This window comes from Rhipicephalus microplus, chromosome 1 (assembly GCF_043290135.1).
Source record: "Rhipicephalus microplus isolate Deutch F79 chromosome 1, USDA_Rmic, whole genome shotgun sequence".
Lineage (NCBI taxonomy): Eukaryota > Metazoa > Arthropoda > Arachnida > Ixodida > Ixodidae > Rhipicephalus > Rhipicephalus microplus.
The window spans coordinates 179426983-179449361 of record NC_134700.1 but is presented as its reverse complement, the minus strand read 5'-3'; the positions used below and the strand labels follow the sequence as shown (position 1 = coordinate 179449361).

Here is a 22379-nt window from a genome sequence, read left to right as displayed (position 1 = left end):
TGTACATAATTTTTGCTTTTTCTTTCTTTTTTGCGCTTACACCTACAGAAGCACGTTTCACATATGAGTATTAATAGAAATGTTATTACGATGTAGCCCAAAGCACATCTTAAAACAATATCAATCACTTTGTGCAGTGTAGAGACAATGTGCGATCAGCAACTAATCCCGCCCTTGTTAAGTGATCACATCACTCACTGTATGAGTGATGCAGGCACTTACACAACATCGCGCATAGCAGTGTGAACTCGTTAAATCCCACGTTTAATCGGGCATCTGCAACAGGCCCGCGAACGCATGCTGTTGTAAATGGCTGGCAGCCTACTTCGGCAGAGCTGCTGCAGGCGCCCAGCTAGCGCTGTATGATTACTATTTACGAAAACAGTACACTCACCGTTAACAGGCCCACGTTGTCCGTGTCCGCCACTCCATGAATATTCCTTAATCCGAGCGTCACTTCGAACATGGTGTCATGCGTGACCACCATTGAATATGCGCCTGTTCGCTAGAACACACACAGCGACCAAGACCCCCGACCAACGCAACGCATTTGAAAGACTGATGAGACAGAGAGGGCAACACTGAGAGAGAGAAGGAGGAGGCACTGGCGGCGGCGTGGCGGCGCCGCAGCTGTCGACGCAGGTGTCCGGTGACGCAACTATTCGCTTATCTACACCGCCGTTGTGGGAGCAACGCTGGCCGGGTTGAGCGGGGGGGGGGGGGGAGGAGCGGCAAACCCGCCAAGACGGCGCCGAAAGGCAAACGCTATGGCGCATACGGCGGACGGCCGTTCAACGCGGAATGACTCCTTGTAAACGGCCACTCTCCTTCCAGCCAGTCGCACAGCGACGCAGGTTATTTACCAGCCTCGGGTTCTTTGAGTATTTTGACGGAATGCGATTGCAGTGGGCGAAAAATAGTGAAGCAAAACTTGCGCAAAACAAAGCGCACCATGGAATGGCCAGAAACAATAATTATTTTGTCCTCGGTGGCATTAGCGGGAGAGCATCGCTACACCTTTTTCCAGAGAAATTTCTTTTTGCATTGTCTGTGTCAGGCGATTCCGCGTATGGTGCCGCAAACACTGAATGCGTAGTCGAAGCTGGAACAAATAATCCACAGTAGCGGATGTTTAGAAGGCTTGTCATGCACCACGAAACGTGCCGAGGTTGTTATAACAAACTTTTTGCTGACCACATGATCAGCACATAATTCCATATGGTTGCCCAATGAGCTAGCTAAGCACCTGTAGCAAAGGCAGTGCACGTTCTTGTTAAACGTTGTTAATATAAACGATGGTTGTGCATAAGTGCAGTGACAGCTTTCCGTGTGAATTGGTCATAACCCACGTTTTCGAGCGTAGAAGCGCCTCAACGGAGCTAATCAGTTACCACAGCAAGTTCGTAAGCAATGATGAGGTACGAAAATGTGCAGCTGTTTTCCATGTACTGAATAATTAGTGTACAGTGCTTTGACCACCGCCATTTCTTAAGCCACCTCCCATATAGACTCCCAGTCTGAACAGGTGTGGGACCTTAAACACTAAGAAGCAGTGCCCCCCCCCGCACACACACACGAAATTTGAGGGCGCACGGGCTGATGCACACGCATACTTATTCACAGGCGCACACACATACACGTATACACACATACGGCAACACACACACGCGACCGTAAACGCACGCATGCATGGGCATACACATGTGCACAGGCACGCTTAACACAAGCACGGACTCGCACATACACGCGGCACGCACACATGCACGGGTGTACACACAATCGCGCTTACACGCGAACACATGCGCAGGCTCACGCACACACACCCATACTCGGGCGAACATTATGTTCCTGTATATAATCCACAGCAAACATGTAGCTTATAACCAACGCTAAGGTGAGCTTTCGTAACGTGGATTGCAGTTAATTGCCATTATAGATGAAACGCGATTTGCTTCTGCTGGCATTCTGCTGTATTCGGAGAGCACCTTCACACATTCTAAGTCAATTAGGCCGTCATTTAACGCAAGGTCCACATACTCGTGCAGTAGCTACGCTGCTCGGCCGCCAATCCGAAGGTCGCGGGTTCGATGCCGGCCGTGGCAGTCGAATTCAGATGGAGGCGAAAAAGTAGAAGCCTGTGCACTGCGTGATATCAGCGCCCATTAAAGAACACCAAATGGTCAAAATCTCTAGAGCTTTCCACTACGACGACCCTCATAATCATATCGACGTTTTTGAGACGTAAAATACCAAATATTATAATTATGTGTTCTTCTTATGCTGAAATATTCCATCTGATGAATCGTCACCTACACCCTTCTCAGGCACAAAAGCACCCTTAGAGCCTATTTTAGGGTGCTATCGAGGCAAGCACCCAAACAAATGGGTGCTTTTTTTTCAATCGACCATTTATGGGTGTTAAAGGGTGTTGCAAAGGGTGCTTTCTCGTAAAAGCACCCTTTTTACACCCTTTTGGGTGTAAAAATCTTACTGTGTATGGGCGTGGTTAATTGTAGGATAAAATAAATCGCACTTTCTTCGGGATGTCACATAATGATGCAGGCTGACCTTCTGTCACCCTGAATACGTGGAGAAGCCTTTGTTGATAATTTCATTTTAAAATATCACACGGTCCGTTATGCATTGGCTTATGACGACTGGAGAGCAAAAACCGCCTGATCTATCTTCTCTGTGAATTGTATTGATCCCCCTCCTTCTCAAAGCTTTCTGCAACCAATGTGGTTTCACATGGCCTCTGTGATCGGAGACTTTGAAAACTTTTACACGACATACGGTTTTGCGTTGCCTCTGGGATCGGCTCACATTTGATCAAAGGACGGCGCAGATTGATAGTGCCACAAATTTTGGTCACCTGTGACGTAATGATGACGTCAACTCGAGGTGGAAATTTTTTACATCACTAAAGTTGACACCGATGGCAACTTCGGTTCAATGAGGCATGTCACACTTTCGCCTTTTTGTGCGCTAGAGTGAAAAGCATAGTGAATTTTTAAGAGAAACAGTGCGATTTTGCCGTCTTCTTTCTCAAACGTTTTCGAACTGTACTGAACAAATACCGTCAGTGTACATGGGTAAGCTCCAAACGTTATTCCGTATTCATTACAGACAATTAATGATCATAGGCATGTTTGCATAGATGTATTCATGTAGAGAATCCAAATTATTTCAATGTGCAAAGATTACTCTTCGTCAATGCTTGTAGAAAAAAGAAACGTGGTTGATCCAATATAAAGGAATCGTAATAACAGGAGAGGGAAACGTGCCTTCACCGTGGTAATTGAGCGTTTTTGTCCATTCTTTCAGCAACAGCAACAAACTGATAAGTCACGTCAAGATTGGCAAGCAGCTTGAAACATGCAGCACACACCTTAAACAGAGAGCACGCAACATACACAGGACCAGCGTGAACTAGCAACTGCCATAACTCGACACTTAAATCGCGCTGTTCAAACAGAAAGACACCCGAAACGAGCACACAAGTATACAGGAGACACGCGTAAGCAACAGTCACAATTCTTTCATGTGTCATGTGTCAGCCGCGCTACTTTCACAAACGCGGCCGCGGCAGCGAGCGGAGTGACCTTCGTCTTCTCCCGAATTACGAGACTGATAATCGCGCGCGTAGGAGAGGCGAAGCTCCGTGGAGGCGGTGAACTTTAGAGCGCGCCCAACGCGAACCCGTCGTGCCACCTCACCACTGATAACGAAAACGCGCTATTGTTTCGAAGCTCTGAGCACCGCCAAACAGTCTATGGTGTATATATATTAATTGCCTTCAGTAGCCCCGCAAACGTACGCCACGTGGCGTAGTGGTTAGCGCCAATAGCTGCGAATCAAGAGGTTGCTCATAGCTGAGCCAACTCATAGCACAGCCAATGCAGACCACTCATTATAGCGATGCCGAATTATTTTTTGTTTCTCTAACCATATACAGCTTTTTCTGTATAACAGAAATGGAACGAAATAAATTTTTTAGTAAAACTTAGAAAAAAACATGAAGCATAGAGGGGAACAAAGAAGACAATCCAGCTACGCTCTTCTATAAGGCTTAATTGGCACCAATAGCACGAAGCTACTACAACTGTTTTTTTATGTATTACATTAACTGTCTAGACTGTCTATTCATCGTGTGGCACAGCAATACAAGACTTGCATTTTATTCTTTCTATTTTTACTCATCTTTCCGCTTACTTCCTGCCGGGACCTTTTTCTTTTCATCCGCTCTCACTGCAGACAGCAACTAGGCGAATCGAATAAACTTGAGCCGAATATACGCCGGCTGAGCATTGTGCTTGCAATATTGAGTGTTCTCTGTCTCTCGAAACTGTGTAGAAGGAATAAACATTATTTTTCAGAAATGAGAGCGGGAGTGGGGGGGGCCAAGTTGGACGATGGGCAGTCGGAGAATAGCGACGATGCACGTGGTTTAGACCTCGAAAAACAAAACCGCGTTCGTTGTCGGTTTGCTTCTACTGGCGCCATCTGTTCTTTTTGCTAAGAAATCAATAAAGTTGTTTTTGGGGCTCCTCGATAGAGAACGCTTTCAAAGCTCAACACGCGTGGAAATGGCGATGTGGGTTTCGTAAGCGCTTGTGGCACGGAGGAAGGAAAAAGGTAAAGAGAGGCCCTGACGTCACTCATTGTGAAGCTGCGATGAAGCCGGAAGTCGGCCATATTGACTAGGCAAATTCTCCTCTCTTGTTTACATGTGAATGCGAAGCAGAAGGCACGACTCCCTCTCCGGCTCGGAAAGCACGTGGGCTGCGCAGCGCGTATGTCGTGACGATCCGAAACTAATGGAACGGGGCTCATCACTCTGAGCCAGCAGGACACCTTCGGCGAAATCGCTTCGTCCGAGTAATAACAGAGAGTAACAGCTCGCCGACAACGAAGCAAGTACGAGAGAACGCGCGCTAGATGCACTGACAACGGCAAGTGCTTTCACGTCAATAATTCAGCAACTGTACAGACAACACGATCGGTCGTGCGCCTTCTACGGTTGCATTCCGCCACGCGACTGACGCAGCGTCCTGCCACTGTGTCCGTGTTCCGCGTGAAACTCACTTGCGTCAGCATTCTGCGACCGTGGTGACTTCGAGCACGGTGCTAGTGACAGTTGAACGTGGTTGCTGTTACGTTGAGATCACATGCAATGCTGGTGGAGAGTGTACCAAGCGGAACAGAAAAGGTGTTTTAATACGCACGTGCAAGTTTTTACTGTACACACACAACACGAAACTACGTATGTGCACATGGTCCTCACGGCGTCTTGCTGGGCTCAACAGCGTCGTCTGTTGTCACAAGCAGGAGCACTGCTCAACCGTCACTGACCTGCAAGGCGTTCGTCGTCATTGAGCTTCGTAATGGTGCCCAACGCCATTTCGCTGAACACTAACTGCTTCATCCGCGTCATCCGCCGCACGACACATGGATATGCACTTGTTCTACGCACTGTTGAAACCCCGTGATGGACAAAGGAATTTGTAAACATTGCTAAGAGTAATGTAACAGCCAGAAGAACACTGCGTAACCAATAACGCGGCGCAGAGCACAGATGTCCGCCACGGCTCAGCACGAGACCTGGGGAGGCACACATTCCGCCGCCAGCCGCGGCCGCTCACTGCTAGACCAGCTTCACTGCGCAACACGTAACCATAGCAACGCCGCCATTGTTCCTAGTGAATATGGCCGCCATGATGTCATTTCCGCCACATTTTTTACGCCCTGCGCCGGCTGGACATGCCCTCTCCTTACCTTTTTCCTTCCTCCGTGGCTTGTGGTGTGTCAGCGCTGCTGTCACCTTCATTACGTTTTACCCAATTATTCCAACACCAAATTTGAGCGTGTACTCCTTTCTGCGTGATTCTCTGGATATAAAAATTAAAAAAAATTGCGTTTATACAGTTCTACATTTGCTCAGTTCAAAAACTATGGTTTGAGCAGAGCGCACATACAGTCGAGATGCACAGTTTCACTATAGCCCGCTGAATATTTATCACAAAAGTTGCTGTTTAAAAAAACAAAAAAAAACGTGAGACCACTTACATTGATTTGCGGTTCATCATCCTATGACCATGGGCCTAGTATTTTTTTCTTGTTTTTCTTTTTCTTCTTATGTGATTCTTAAAGACAAAGAAGAGAAAAGCGAGCCCCATAACTCTGCATCAGAGTGCGACACCTCAATGGCACCTCACGAGGGATGGGGGTAAGAAGGGATTGAAAGGATAGGATTAAAGGTATAGAGATAGAGAGGGGGAAGGAGAGAGCGTCAGCGACAGCGATGGTCATCGACACCCCTAAACAAGGAGAAGATAGGAAAGATGGACACGGTCGCAAGAGTCCGAGGACGGGGCACCACTCAACGAGAACTCTTGTCGGCGGCATGAGATAGCGTAGGGTTAGCCAGTCGGCCAGAGCTGCGCTGTTGTCGGAGATGGCGGGGGCGCAACTGGTCGGCACGAAATCCAGCGAGCGAGTCCTAGTGTTTTCGCTAACGTAAACGTCCGCTCCCAGTCCAAAATCTAGAATTTCTTTTCTAGTGACTGTTCTACTCGTAGTCACTGGCATTTGAAAGGCTCTTCACGGTGAATATCCAAGTTGCACCGATGTCTTCCCTCCCCTCCTTCTGTGCACGAGTTCGAAAAAAATGAAGCGTTGATGTTCTGCACACAACGTGTCAGCCTCGATTCCCCGCTCTGCGTGGGTAAAGTTCGGGAGTAAGCATTTCTCAGGAGGCATATTCGGGGTTTCTGAGCTTAGAAGCGTTGAAATTCGGGCTACTTGGTTCATGCTTGTAGGAGATAGGGTGATGTTAATATGTTTTGTTTCGTGGCACGAGAGTCCCAGGACCATTCTCAAGAGTGCCAGAACCATGATTGTAAAATAAAAAAAGAACTGCGCATAACTCAGTCGTTCATTCTTCAGCTTAACCTGGTCTCGGTGGTCTAGTGGTTAAGGTACTCGGCTGCTGACCAGCAGGTTGCGGGATCGAATTCCGGCTGCGGCGGCTGCATTTCCGATGGAGGCGGCAATGTTGTAGGCCCGTGTGCTCAGATGTGAGTGCACGTTTAAGAACCCCAGGTGGTCTGAATTTTCGGAGCCCTCCACTACGGCGTCTCTCATACGGCGTCTCCCATGGTGGTTTTGAAACGTTAAACCCCACATATCAATCAATCATTCTTCGGCTAGAAGTTTTTGGGTTTTTTGTTTGGCTCAGCCACCGCGTTGTTGTCAGAAATCTGCATGACCATAACGCCGATGCTCTGCGATGGGCGTAGTCATGCCGACGACGACGATGATGACGATGGTAGTGGTGGTAGTAGTGATGATGATGATGATGACAGTGCACTTTATGCAATGGTGGGGCAAGTGGAACAGATTAAAGGTATGAAGTAAACTGAGCCCCGCATCCCACCTTGATAGATCATAAAGGGGGCAACGCTACCCTAGTGTACAAGCCTATGGTCCTAATGTAAAGAATTTATACGGCAACATTGATACCCTGACATACTTCAGTGTAGCAACGCACCAGAGCTAAGTACGAACTGAAGTATGAACGATGAAGTTACAGCGAAGCCCGCCATGGTGGGGCTGTAAATATGGCTCTCGGCGGCTGACAAAAGGTCATGGATTCGATCCCGCCCGTGGCGGTCATATTTTGGCGGAGGCTACAGGTCCACGTACTGTGCAATGTCAGTGCGCGTTAAAGAACAAGGTCGGACACCCCGGTGTCAAGTAACACCGTGGATTTAGGATATGCCCCACATATCAAGAAGTTACAGTGACGTGAGAACAGACGGAGGCTTGCGATAGTTGCCGCATTGCAATAACAGCATGGCTTTTCTTTCCGAGTGCGGAGCCCTTTAGCGGGTCAGCCTATCGCGTGCGGTCGTCGTTATACGTGGCTTTGCAACATATATAGTCGTTATATGTGGCTGTCATCGGTATATGTGGCCTTGCCTTCCTTACGTACGCTTCGCGTAGGGCAGACAAAGCCACATAAAGCATCATAGAATGTAGCATATTGAGTGCGCGTTCACGCAATAGAGAAGTTTTTCTTTCTCTTGTTATTGAGCGCTTTGATGATAGTATAAGTGTCCTGGCACTCCAATTAAAATCCAGTATAAAAATCGATGAAGAAAACAAATCAGGAAGCAAGAGAGAGGGAGACATAAGAAAGATAAATGAAGGGCGAAAATACAAGTACACATAATTAGGTACAAATTAACTTTTTTTTCTCTTTGTTTTACGAAGATTCGAATCTGTTTCTAGTGTTGAACGCGTCAACGCCAATGCGTGGACTGCGTGCGCCACCTCCTGCGTGTCTGCTAAAAATCAATAGACGCGTTTTTGGCAGCGCTCGTGAGAGAGCGCTTGCCTGCTGCGTTCCGTATTGGTTCACTGGTAGGTGTTCTGTGGTTCTTCCAGTAGGTGCGCTTCATGTGTATGGCGCTCGGACCAACACAATATGGCTGCCATGAAAGAAAAAGTTGAAAGCGTAAATATATTCGCAACAGGCATGATTCTACGCTGAGAATATAGTTGGTCGAATCTAAAGCTTACTTTATGTGGGGTTGAGCTAAAAGACGAGGAGGTAAAGTGATCACAATGGGAGCTATTGGAACACAGTCAAACTCTTTCACTCTATAATAAATTTGTAATCTTGTTTCATTGACCCAGATGAGCACTGCGGCCCGTCTGGGTGGCCTTAAATGCCACCATTACGGAATTTTGTAAGACGGTGGCATTTGACAAGTGCGCCGAGGAGAGCGCAACGCCAGGCACGTATTCGCCTTTTCGCTCGGCTTCAAATTTTCAATAGCAGCAGCACGTGTTTATTCCCAAGAAACTTCCGATAACTTCAAATATCAATCTCTAAACCGCAGGAGAAAGCTTGATTTTTTTCAGTTGTGATAGAGTAAGGAAAGGAGTTTTTTTTCGGCCACTGGGCACGGCGGCACAGCCGGTATGCGGTGGTCTGAAAATCCGTTTGTCTTCCTTCTACAGGTGAGCAGGCGTTACGGAAAGTGCTTTCGCTCAGGCGACCCGTTCTTACTTGTGCTGCCGTGCCCATGGTCTTCTGGTGTGTCTTATGATGTTTCTGGCTTGTTGCGACAACTGCTCCTTCTGGGCGGAGACATTGAGAACAATCCTGGTCCTGATTTGGCTAAAATTGCTAAACAACTAGAGAGCATAGCTACTGACATAAAGGACATAAAAGAAAAGCGACTAACCGATATAGAGAAAAAATTGGACGCCTTGACGATTTTAGAGAACAAAATTGCTGCTTGCCAAACTCAAATAGCTTCTATGAGCACCGTAATTCATCAACTAGAAAAGCAGGTTGATCAGCTCGAAAACCATAGTAGAAGATCAAACCTAATAGTGTACGGCTTACCGGAAAGGGACAACGAGACCAGTGACACACTTGAACACGTTGTCAACAAAGAAGTAATTCAAGACTTATTGGAGCTTGAACCAATTAGGATTGAGCGCATCCATCGAATAGGTAGGCCTGCACCAAACAAAGTTAGACCAGTTATTTTTAAGCTGCAAGACGTACACGACAAGATCTCAATTCTTAAGCAAGGATCTAAGCTAAAAGGTTCAGATTTCTCCATTGGTGAAGATTTCTCCCGTAGAGTGCGAGATGTCAGACGTAAACTGTGGGCAAGTTCGAAACCAAACCGCGACAAAAAAGAAAAAGTGTTGCTAGTTTTCGACAAACTATTCATCAATAGCAACGTTTACACTTGGGATACCGAAAAAGATGAACGCCTACGAACGAAAGCCAAATCGTCCACAGACGAGGAAACAGGCTCAGGCATTAAACAACGCATCATGATCAAAAATACTTTCAAAAGGCCAATCAACCGAAAAACCAGGAACACCCCTAACAGTAATGCAAACCCAACCAAAGAAAAGCAACTGCGCCTGCTGAACCTGAATGCTCGTAGTCTAATAAATAAAACTGACCAGCTTGAAATTATCTTGCTTCAAAATGACCCGCACATTGTCGTAGTGACAGAAACTTGGCTCCTAAGCGACATATCAGATGACAGCGTCTTTCCCGCATCCTATCAGATCTTACGTAAAGACAGGGCTTCCAGAGGCGGGGACGTGGCTGTTCTTTTGAAGAACAACATACGGGTCGTTTTGTTGCCTGATATCGACGAACTTGAATGCCTGTGCATGAAGGTTTTGTGCTGGGGGTACTCTTTCATTCTTTACGCGCTTTACAGGCCTCCTGATTCCCCATCGGAATATCTAACTAGACTTCGAGAGCACATGTCGAAATATGTGAACAGCAAAGTTTTTCTGATTGGGGACTTTAACCTTCCAGGGATTGACTGGAAACGATTGATGGCTGGTTCAGAATTTTTGAAACACACAAACATAGTGTTTGATATCATGCGCACACATAACCTAATACAAGTTGTAAACGAACCAACTCGTGTACAGGGCCCTTGTAGTTTCCTTCTGGATCTTGTATTTATTCCCCGTAATTCTGACCGATACTCTGTTGCAATAGAACCAGGGATATCCGACCACCACTTAGTATGCGTTACTTTACCCCTTCTCAAGTTAAGCTCGCAAGATAGGTCGACGACACGGCGCTTCAAAGATTACTCACGAGCTAATGACAAATCTGTACTTGACCAACTAGAAATATGTCTTGCTAATTTTGATGGTGATGACGTTTGCAACCTATGGGACCGGTTCAAGGACATGTGCCATTACTGTCTTGATAACTTTATACCGAGCAAGCACAAAAAAATTCACAAGTGTACACCCTGGATAACACGCAAAATTATTCACTTGAAACGCAAACTTAAAAGGTTAAAGAAGAAGAAGGCACAGTCTGACATTATCAGTGAGATTCAAAATTCTTTGCAAAACACAGTGCGCTGCTCAAAGGACCACTATTTTCAAACCCTCCTACCGAACTTCATAAAAAATGATCCTGATAAGTTTTGGCATTACATTACTGACAAAAAGCAGCCTGTAAGGGAAATGAAAATCGATGGTGACCTTGTTTCTGACCCTGGAATCATTGCTAAACATTTTAATCATTTTTTTCACAGTGTGTTTTCTCCTGCGCAAACGTACCCTGGCATTTATGACGCTGACTTTGTATCTTACTCTGGTGTACTATCTACGCTGTTAAATTTGAAAACCAAGTCTTTATGTGGTGCAGACCAGATTCCAACGCCTTTTTACGCAGATATGCGGAAATACTTGCTAAGTTTCTTGTAGTAATATTTCGTACTTCTTTGTCCACTGGGAAGCTGCCGAGTGACTGGAGGATGGCTCTGATTGTTCCCGTTTTTAAAAAAGGTGACCGGTCCTGCTTTCAAAACTACCGTCCGATATCTTTAACGTCTCAAAGCTGCAAGATCATTGAACATATTATTTCCAAACAGATTTTTGAATTTCTAGACGAAAATGCCGTACTAACAAATTTTCAACATGGTTTTAGAAAAGGTTATTCCACGGCAACCCAATTGGTGACAATAATTCATTCGTTAGCAGCGTGTCTTGACAATAACGGCCAAATTGATGTTATATTTTTAGGTTTCAAAAATGCTTTTGACAAGGTACCACATGACAAATTAATAGCAAAACTTAAAAACATTCACATTCCGGATATTTTTGTTTCCTGGATTGCAGCCTACCTATCCAACCGCCAACAGCTTGTAAAAATTAACGAATAAGAATCTCGGTGTCTTCCTGTCACCTTTGGGGTTTCACAAGGTAGTGTTTTGGGACCATTGCTTTTTTTTGTTGTATATTAACGATTTAGTAACTGTTGTTGACCCTACTGTTCAAATTCGATGGTTCGCTGACGACTGTGTTTTGTTTCGGGAAGTCACATGTGCTAATGATCAGAAAGAACTCGAGAAAAACATTGAAAACGTGCGGGAGTGGTGTATAGAATGGGGAATGCAATTAGATTTGGAAAAATGTGTATATCTCTGTGTAACAAGAAAAAAAACCCAGTAAACACGTGTATAAATTAGGATCGTCTTCTCTCACACAGGTTGACAGTTATAAGTACATCGGCGTTACGTTAACAAACAACTTATCATGGAACATGCACATACATAATATTTGCTCGTCTGCCTTTCGGAAAATATGCTTCCTAAGATGTAAGCTCAGAAATTCCCCTCCAAACGTAAAGCTTCTTAGTTATTTCACTTTCGTTGGGCCGAAGCTGGAGTATGCGAGTATCGTGTGGAAGCGCCATACTAAACAAAACGTTAAAAAATTTGAAAGGATTCAGCGGAAGGCCATTCGATTTGTTTATTCTAGGTTTTTGCGAACGGACTCCCCCACAGACCTAATGCTAGCTAATAATATTCTTTCCCTTCAGGATCGTAGAAAGAAGTCCCGCCTTGATTTTCTGTCTCTTTTATAAAATCGCAAACTTTCCCTTGATCCAACCCCTTTTCTTTCTCCATTAAACACAAGACCGACAAGACATCGCCAACCAAATGCACTAACTCCGTACTTCGCGAGAACGGACACGTTCAAATTTTCATTTTTTCCACGCACCATTTCAGACTGGAACCAGACAATCGAATGTAGTACTTGCGATACTGAGTAACTGTGCACTGTTTTTTTTTTTTTTTTGTTTTGCGTGTATTGTATTTCTCTTTGCATTACACCATGCCCTCCTGCTTGGACCGAAGTGTGGTCCGCAGTATGTATTAAATAAAAAGCTCTTGTTCGGCTTTCAGGTAAAAGGAATACGCTTAAAGCTAAGTATTATATCTTATAACGCTGTGTGTAGCTCAGAGGAAAGGGTATTTGAAACATTTGGCAAGTGACAGGGAAAAACGTGGTGAACATAAGTGGGTTACTCATTAAGGCCTTCCTTCCACGCCAATATCACTAGGCTGCGTCAGCGCTGAAAAACGCAATCCGTTCAATATCGACTTGTGTTTGTAAACAACGATAAGGTCTATAGCGTGCAGTTTCTGTTCGCGTATTTCTTCTCATTAGCCCCGGCCCACAACTCTATTCGAGGCGTATTGCCACGTACAAGCACTGTAACGTATGCCGGTATCTTCACCCAGCGTGACTAGTGGAAAGCGTCCATCTTTCAGGAGTTCTGTGGGTTTTTATTACCCATCCGACTCTTAATATCAGTAGCACATGTTTTAGATATCGGTGGGGGTGAAGGGAGAAAAAACAAACAGAGACGTTGACCGGACAGACGTCATTACAGGCTTACATAACACATAGTAGCAACAGAAGCTAGCTGAAGAATTTAGATTACAAAAACATATTGTGAAAAAGACAAAATAAAGCATAAAGAAATTGCCTCCAAGTTTATATACCACTGGCGTTTCCGCTTCAAACGAGATTCCCAGAGATTGTTAATCATCCAGTTAAGGGTTTCCCAATTGTATATTTTTTTGTCGGGCATGTCGGCATATTCACAAGTGGGCGGGACTCGGCAAGCAGCCCGTGACGACAACTCGTCACTACCGGTGGGTCATCAGAAGAGAGCACAGTAAACCTGCAGGCCTTTTCCCGGGCACTTCCGCCCAGGGATTTCGATGCCAGCGGGTAATTAAGGAAAGTGCGTGCAGTCTGAATAATAGACGTGCGTGAAGCGACGCGCTCATCTGTATCTCTCTCTCTGTCTCGTTCACTTAGCCCTCGGGTGGACCACTGAGCTGACTTACACGTGTAGCTCCTCTCTCTGGCTGCTAGAATGGAACAGCAGTTAACCGGAACCGAAAGTGCCGGAAACGGTATTCATTCCCAGCGCAAACCGGATCTGAAACGAGGTGTAACAATTCTTCGCAAATCAGATGAAAACGAACACGGAAATATGGTTTCCGTTATTTAAACGGTGTAGTAACTGTAAATCCGAAACGAAGCCGTGCGAGCCAATTTAAACGTGAAGTTCATACCACGCAGACACACACAAAATAGATTTAAAATTCGCTGCTAGAAAAGCCGGACACTGCGATGTCTGACCAATTTTTTCACTGACACAACCACAGGCCCCGATGCAGCACCTGACGTTTAGAGCTTCGTCTGTATATAATTTATGGTACCATAAATGGTACCATGTGGTGTTTTTGTTAACGCGGAACTTACTTCACAGCGTACACAGACCTTATAGATTTCGCCTGCATAGAAACGCAACCAAGGCGGCCTGGACCAAACTCACGACTTTCGGTTTAGCAAGTTAAAACCCAGCGATTGCCGTCAGAGTTGTCCGGTGCTGCTCGTGCTAACAAGCAAACAGACATTACGAAAGAAGCCCAAAGAATTAAGTGGAAATGTCCACAACTTTCCCATTCTTTAAATTAATTTGTAGTTGTAACTATAGTACTTCACTCCAGTACTAACGACAGTTAAAAAAATCCCTTTAAATATATTATACAGCAAAAATATGTGTATATATGAACGAAAGTGCAATATTATATTGTAACATGTCGCCGTTCACATTATTGTACGTTTACCAGAGCAGGATCAACGTCACATGTCTATTCCCCAGACATCTGCCTGGCTTCAACACTAAACTACTCAGAGTTATCGAGAAACGCGCTACCAATGAAGGACAGACGCCATATTTAATTGTGAACGTGATGACTACTAAAATAAAATACGTTCAGTCACAGGAAAATGCAAGAAAGCCTAAAAGGTTGGTGCCACACAGGTCCCGTTAATTAGGGAAGCGATCGCCGGGCTAATTCCAAGGGCCGAAATATCGGCCCCCCGAACCGCACCACGAAAGCGTGGACAATTTAGAAGTGGTCCTTTTTGGCGCGCCAGCGGACGCCGGCTGTGGCCCAAAGAACAAGTCAGAGCCGAGAGTTGATAAACAAAACAAATATTATATTCTCAAAAATGGCAGATCGAAAACAATACACAAGAATGCACACTCCACAGTAGTTACATACAATACGTCACCAATCAAACAACGTACTACACAGTACAATCAGCCACACTCAAAACAACGGACACAGACAACAATACGCACTACAATGCAGTCGCATGCATTGAACAACCAAGACACTTAAAGACTTAAGAGACAGGAAACCTATCCAGTCCAAAGTTCTTGGAGCAAAAGTCTGGATGATACTCTTCTGAGAATCACTCACTCAAAGTCCAGCGTTGTTGTCGTTCCGCAGCCCCTGAAGTTTCTCTTCCAGGAAACCTCGCGTCTTCACTTGGCCACTCTCCAAGCTTCAACCTTCCTCACCCGAACACGTCGGCTTCACACACGCAGCTGTTGCCACGCGTCTTCGCTCGATAGCGGTAAACACACACTCTTGCCTGTAGCTCGAGTCGTCACCCCTCAGGTGGAAATCATCTTCTTCTCCTGCTTTGTCTCCACGGACAAAACCTTCGCCGACTACACAGCGGAATCCCTACGCGCTCTGGCGCTAACTTCCGTCTTCTCCTGATCTCTCGTCTCGGCTGCTCGAATAAATACCTTCCGCGCGACATTCCAGAAAGTTCTCGTCATTTCGTCGGCGCGATACGCAGCGAAGGCTGGGGAGAGGCGCGAGACTGTACGGGGGCCGTCCCCGACAGATGACTCAACCCGGCATACACGCCCCTTTCCTTCTGGAAATTTCCAGTGCTTGCCCGGCTGCCGCTGTGGGGTGAGGAGGTTCATCGGTGACGCCACGCTTCCGAGGGGAGAGGGTAGCGCGCCCGGGGAGCCTTTAGATGTTTGTTTTCTTTCTTTTTTTTGTTAACCTCGCGGCGTCACTTCGGCGCGATATCGCAAGAATTTGGCGGCGCGCCCATTTTGGGCGCTCGTTCTGTGACAGTTGGTCGGCTAGAAAAGACGCCCCAGTCTGCTTATTATAAGTTGAACTAGCAAGTCTGCCATCCGTAGCGGCATCCGTAGCGTCGACCCGACGAATGCAAAGAGTAAATGTCGGGGTTCCAGCCAGAATCGAACCCAAGCATTCTGCGTGGCAATGAAGCATTTAACCACAGAGCTACGCCAGGTTTCGGAACTACTTTTCAAGTAGACGCTAATCTTCGTGAAACGTCAATACTGGTTGCAGTGTTTCCCACTCAATTTTATTAACATTACATATGTACTTCTTTGATACAGCCGCCACGTCGGGTTAACGTCAATTGTGGTTAGTTGCCATGCACTGAAGTTGATTTATATAACGGAGTGGTTCTTAAGAGAAAGGAAGAGAAAAGTGAGCCCCGTTATTGTCTGCTTCAGTGAGCGACACCGCCACAGAGCTCACAAAGGGCTGGGGGTAAGGAGGGATAAAAGTGTAGAGGTAAAGGTATAGGAAAGAGGAAGAAGAAGCAACAACAAACTGAGGGGATAGGAGAGACAGGAAAGATGGAAGAACGGTCACTGGAGTCCGAGGACGGGGTACACTTGCGAGAGATGTTGTCGGCGTCTGTAGATGGCGTAGAGCAGGTCCAGTAGGTCAGAGCTGCGCTGTCACCGAAGACAGCCGGCGACAGGAGGTGACGTAGGGCCAGCCCAGTCGGCCAGAGCTACGATGACGCCGAAGGTCGCGAGCGCGCGGAGCGCGCGGGCGCACAACCGGTCGGCACGAAATCCAGGGAGCGTCTCCCTTGATTTATATAGCAGTGTCTAGAGCCAGCCTCCTCACGAGCATCAGCGCTTCATATGAGCTTCTTGTGTCAAGTGCAAACAACTGGCTATATAAACATCTGCAACACTTCAACAGAAGTCTCTGTTTGAAACATTTGTGCATTTATTTAGCGTCATTTCATGACTTGTCGCTCAATAAAAAAATTGCAACACGGTCACGTTCCCTCCGCATGCTTCGCATAACGTTGATTCCTAGGTACGTGGGATCTGTCGAATTTTTTGATGGTACAATTGGTGAGCTCAGGTAGCCAATCGGTTTGCAGTTGCTAAGGTGTATCGTGCCGATAGAGGCACCCGCATAGCCGGCAAGTCTTCAACGTCAGCGGTGAACTGCCAGCCGGGATCACTTACTGCCACACGGGGAGGCAGCACCGTGACGGATAACAATCGAATTTAGGACTAACTAGGAGACATCAGATTACGTGGTTTAAGCCAGTGTTATCGACTCAGTGTAACGTGTCTGGTAATCCGCACAGATAACACAGCGTCATCTGGTGGAAGACTAGGGGAAAGGACCGAGAGAATGTATGCAGCTTTTTTTTTTCTCAAAAGAGGAAATCGGTGGCCTAACTTGTTGCTATCTAGCTTGCGAACTCGGGCAATCTGATTGATTTTAAGATAGCTCACTAGGCCATGATTGTATAAGGTAAGGAACATTGAACGAATGATAATACACACACACATGAAAGCACAGCTGTTATCTCATTCATTGCGCTATATGACACCATAGCAGACTGCAAACGGTTTAAGAGAATTTTATTTCCAGATCTATCTTGCATAACTTATAGTGTACACAACAAGATATACAATATTTTTTCATGCATATTTACAGTGCAAGCTGTTATGCTCACGGAAAGTTACATATTTGTATATGCAGTGATGTTCATATGTACAATACAAAAACTTGTACAACAAAAACGGGACATTCATAAAGTTCTAGATGATGAAACTTATATAAACAATAAATGTCGTGTGTGCAAACAAAAAAGTCTTTCACAATGTATGGTGATGCTTTTGCATCCACCTATGAGGACAATTTGCTTTCGTGCTAAAGAACAAGAATTCACAATAACTGACATGTTTCTGATAAAGAAAATGAGTAGTCACACTGTAGTTTAATAGTGGTACACACTCTAGCCCACCTCCTCAGTAGAGGAGAAAAGGCAATGAGTGTTTAATAAAAGGGGGTAACAATTTAGAGTGCTGGTTACTCTACTACTGACAGACAAGTAAGGTGAACGCAATGGCATCACGCCCGATGAATTGATCCCCGGGCGTGAGCCACGTCCTACGACCACCAAACCCCGTCAAGCATATGTCACAATTCGCATTAGGTTTCCACACAATCGAATTTCTACTAATATGTAGATTGCTGCTCATCGGTTCTAGCACTATTCTTGATCTTTTTTACAACATCATACAGTTCACGACCTCTCTCAGAAGGTGTCCTCTTTATACATTCAATCTCCGCAGTACACTGCGTCTCCTCTGTTACGCCAGGGTATGGCATGAAGCCCATGAATGGCCGTTTGAAGCTGCGTTTTTAAATGTGATTCGGCGGTCGGCAAAGGTAACATTCGAAGTCGGTGTCTTCGCAGAGTACAGGTAGTATTCATTTCATGTTCCTGGCCTGATGAAAGCGCTCCTGTGAGCTGTTCTGAGCGTGTGGGGGTCGGTGACAAGGTGTGGAACATCTTATTTTGGAAAATGCTTCGTTTGCAAAGTGTGAGAAACTGCAGCAAGCGCTGCCCTTTGACATCATGTAATCCGACATGTAATAATTGATTGATTGATATGTGGGGTTTAACGTCCCAAAACCACCATATGATTATGAGAGACGCCGTAGTGTAGGGCTCCGGAAATTTCGACCACCTGGGGTTCTTTAACGTGCACCCAAATATGAGCACGCGGGTCTACAACATTTCCGCCTCCATCTGAAATGCAGCCGCCGCAGCCGGGATTCGAACCCGCAACCTGCGGGTCAGCAGCCGAGTACCTTAGCCCCTAGACCACCGCGGCGGGGCGAATCCGACATGTAGCTTCGAATGTAAGCGCACTGCATGTTGCAACTGGTTTTTCGGACATGTAGCTATGTCTCCTCGTTGCGATATGCTTTGACAGCATTTGATATGTCCCCGACATCTCTGACACTTGACACGTATTCCACACAGTCCCGGGGACCGGACCGAGGACGACTTGGAGTCCATCTACGGCCGGTTGCGCAGTATCAAGGCCTTCCACCGGCTGCACCCGGTGCTATTGCAGCAACTGTGCTTCTACGGATACTACGAAGACCTCGACAGGGGTGTCACGCGTGAGTATACAAGGCGTGCCTCGTTCTCGGAACACGTCGCAAACGGAGTCGTCGTATGCGGTGACGTTGTTCGATGTGTTGCTGACATTGCGCAAGCGCGCCGAACTGTGCCTAAGCCCTATATCATAGACAGATGTCATTTCTGCGAAACGAAAAAAACGTGTGTGTTTGGGTCGTATATATAGATACTATGCAAGCTTGACACTTCGGTTTCCCACGAGTGGGCGTTATTTATATTCGATGAGCATGATCTTCGAAGAACGCTGGCATTTCGTAATGACGAGAGCCCGTCAGAGAGGTACACGAAACAAAGCGAGTGACTTCATTGATACTACATATCTACCCAACAAAAAGTCGCACGCACAAATAATAAAAATGAGGTCAAAGCAGCAGCAGTTATTTTATTTATGCACCAGCTTATTGAACAAACGCTGAATGCTGGTGACCTTTGATTGTTTCATATGTCGGGTTTAACGTCCCTAAACCACCATTAGATTATGAGAGACGCCGTAGTGGAGGGCTCCTGAAATTTCGACCGCCTGGTGTTCTTTGACATACACCCATGTCTGAGCACACGGGCCTGCGGCATTTTCGTCTCCATCGCAAATGCAGCCGCCGCGGCCGAGATTCGATCCCGCGACCTGCGGGTCTTCAGCCGAGTACCTAAGCCAACCAGAGCACGTGCGCGGTGGTGTTTTAGTGAACTTTCATTGCGTATAACATTTAGTGACAAGGATGTGCGCATGGGTTTATTGTTTAGCGTATGCGGTGACCAAATGAAAGGAGCTTGCGTAACAGTAGTTTCCGCAATAATGGACTTGCACACTTCGACAAGCCCACTAATGAAGCGTCGACAACCATGAAATCCTTCACGTAAGGTGGTCGATATTTCCGGAGCCCTTCGCTACGGCGTGTCTCACAATCACATTATGCTTTCTGGACGTTAAATACTAAGAATGGTAAAATTTTCAATAAGTAATCGTATGCTAAATCCTAAAGTGACTTTTCTGGGCAGATATTTGAAATTCAGTTTCATGACCTGTGGTTGTCTATGGCTAGAGTGTTTATAATATTATTAACGATGACGACGACGACGACGACGACAACAACAACAACAACAACAACAACAACAACAACAACAACAACAACAACAACAATAATAATAATAATAATAATAATAATAATAATAATTTTATTATATTTAGAAAATACTGCGGTCACTGAAGACCATGCAGGTGGGAAACATACAATAAACAATATATGCAAACATCGAGAAAAAGTTGGAATAAACCAATTTGCAAGAATACAAAATGGGTGATACAAGAAATGTAACAAAAATATAGCAACTTCTGTATAAGAATAAATAATGGCAAAAACGAAGTGGTGCCTTAAAGCACGAAGAAAATTGATATACACATACGCACAGCCAAATTTACACATATATAAACGCCTGAAGTATTACAATTACTGAAGACTAAAAATCTGAAGGAGTAATATTGCATGAGAACAAGGCACAGGCATTATAACAAGCACTATAAATATAGAGAAGGTCCACGTATGTCATGGTTTAGATGCTCCGGGCAATGCTTTCTCGAAGTCATCACATGAAATGATATCAGATGGTAGGCTATTCCACTGAATAATTGTTCGGGGAAAGAAGGAATTTTTAAAGATGTTGTCCGAGTGGAGTATGGTAGCAGGTTATGCACATGAAGATGCTTAGACGCACAAGGAGAAAATGGTTGTATGTATTTGTGGACAGGAATATTAGGCTTACCATTAAAAATGGAATGCAAAAATTTCAAGCGTGCGATTCTACGGTGTTCTTCAAGCAGAGGGATGTCGTTGTCTTTCATTAATTTTGTGGGAGAATCAGTTGATTCAAACTTAGAAAAAATAAAACGTACAGCACGTCTTTGAGCCATTTCAAGTTTTTGAATATGTTTTTTTTTTTGTAAAAAAGGTCCCAAACTACTGATGCGTATTCTAGTTTAGGCAAAATATACGCTTTGTACGCGGCATTTTTAATTTCGGGGGGGGGGGGGAGGGCTTTTTTAAATTTGTGCCTCAGAAAACCAAGCTTACGAGAAGCTGATGCGCAGACATTTGTTATATGTGAGGACTAAGTTTTTTGTCTGGTTTAACTGGGTAGAGAGTCTGCTTCTCTTGCACAATCCGTTTCTTTTCTCGGTTGTCATTTGAAGGGTCTAAAGGGCACTTATCAAGGAAGCATTTCCTCTGTGAACAAATACAGGGAGGAAAGGAGAGAGAAAGAAACTGTGAATTTATCCAACGAATAACTTCGAGAGACTTCTCTATAAGTAGGAGGTCCAAAGAAATGGCAGTTGAGCACAAAACAAACTAAATTTGGTTGGTGATTGTCACTAGATAAAGAGTCTGTATAACAATTTAGCTAAAATATAATTCTAGAGAAATAGCAGCAGTACATATATGCACAGATTGTAGTATTCGTTAACCTACGACTGTGCAGTATATTTCATTTATATAATGATCGTGGAGATAACCATTAAACTTAGGTAATTATGGTGGTTTAAGCAGGTGTGACTATCACCTTAAATTACAATCACCTGGGTCCCGTAGTTTCTGGTGAAGTATTCACTTTGAAAGATTGGTTTGAAGATAAGAGGTTATGGTAGGGTAAATAGTAGAGTCAGTTTTTATGTAGTATTTTAGGTACTGCTAAAAGTATTCACATCAATATTCACGGGCTCGCAAAGAGTGCCACTTGTTATCACGTGACACTCTTTTTTATGTGTACATTGCCTATTCTTCCTACGGCCTACTCCCAAGTTTTATAGTGGGTTTACTTATACAATGTATATCTTTCTCTGCAACCATCGAAATGAATCTAATGTTATTCAGCCCTGTTATTATGGAGACTTATAGGTTATATCTGAGCTAAAAACAAAAAAGAGGACATTCATTATGTTGTTTTTGTGAAAAAATAAATAAAATGGTTGCATGCACAAAGCCAAGAAAGTGTATACTAATTGCTGTTTGATTTGTTTAACACTTCACTATTGCTAAATCGACAGTTCTTTTTTAGTTCAGAATATTTCCAAGTTGTAGCGTATGCATGAAATATTTTATCAAAATCAATTTATGAAAAAACGAAATTTATGAAAAAACCGATTCGAGAAAAATGAAGCTTTATGTACGCTACTACTTACGGCAGAGGGTCGTGGCGCATTCTGGCGCGCCATTTAAACCGCTTCGAGTGGCCGCTCGTCGTCGGGCTTCGACAGGTTTGTTCCGCAGAGTGCAGGGTATTTTTGAGCTTTGAAATGGCAAATCCGATTTTTTTTGTCACTTTACATACCACCTTAAGGATAAGTATTCCGCCATGGCCTTTCTCCGATAACTTGAGATCAATGTAGTTTGTAAATTTAGCGCACTGTA

General features: G+C 45.0%; 1 protein-coding gene across 2 annotated transcripts in view; it reads left to right on the top strand.

Moving 5' to 3' along the window:
* Epac (Exchange protein directly activated by cAMP) overlaps positions 1-22379 on the top strand; it is a 416212-nt gene that overhangs the window by 7207 nt on the left and 386626 nt on the right. For both annotated transcript variants that reach the window (XM_075888324.1, XM_075888319.1), the window contains exon 2: positions 18817-18959. In XM_075888324.1, coding sequence (XP_075744439.1) covers positions 18817-18959 — 143 coding nt within the window. The remainder of the gene's footprint in view (positions 1-18816; positions 18960-22379) is intronic.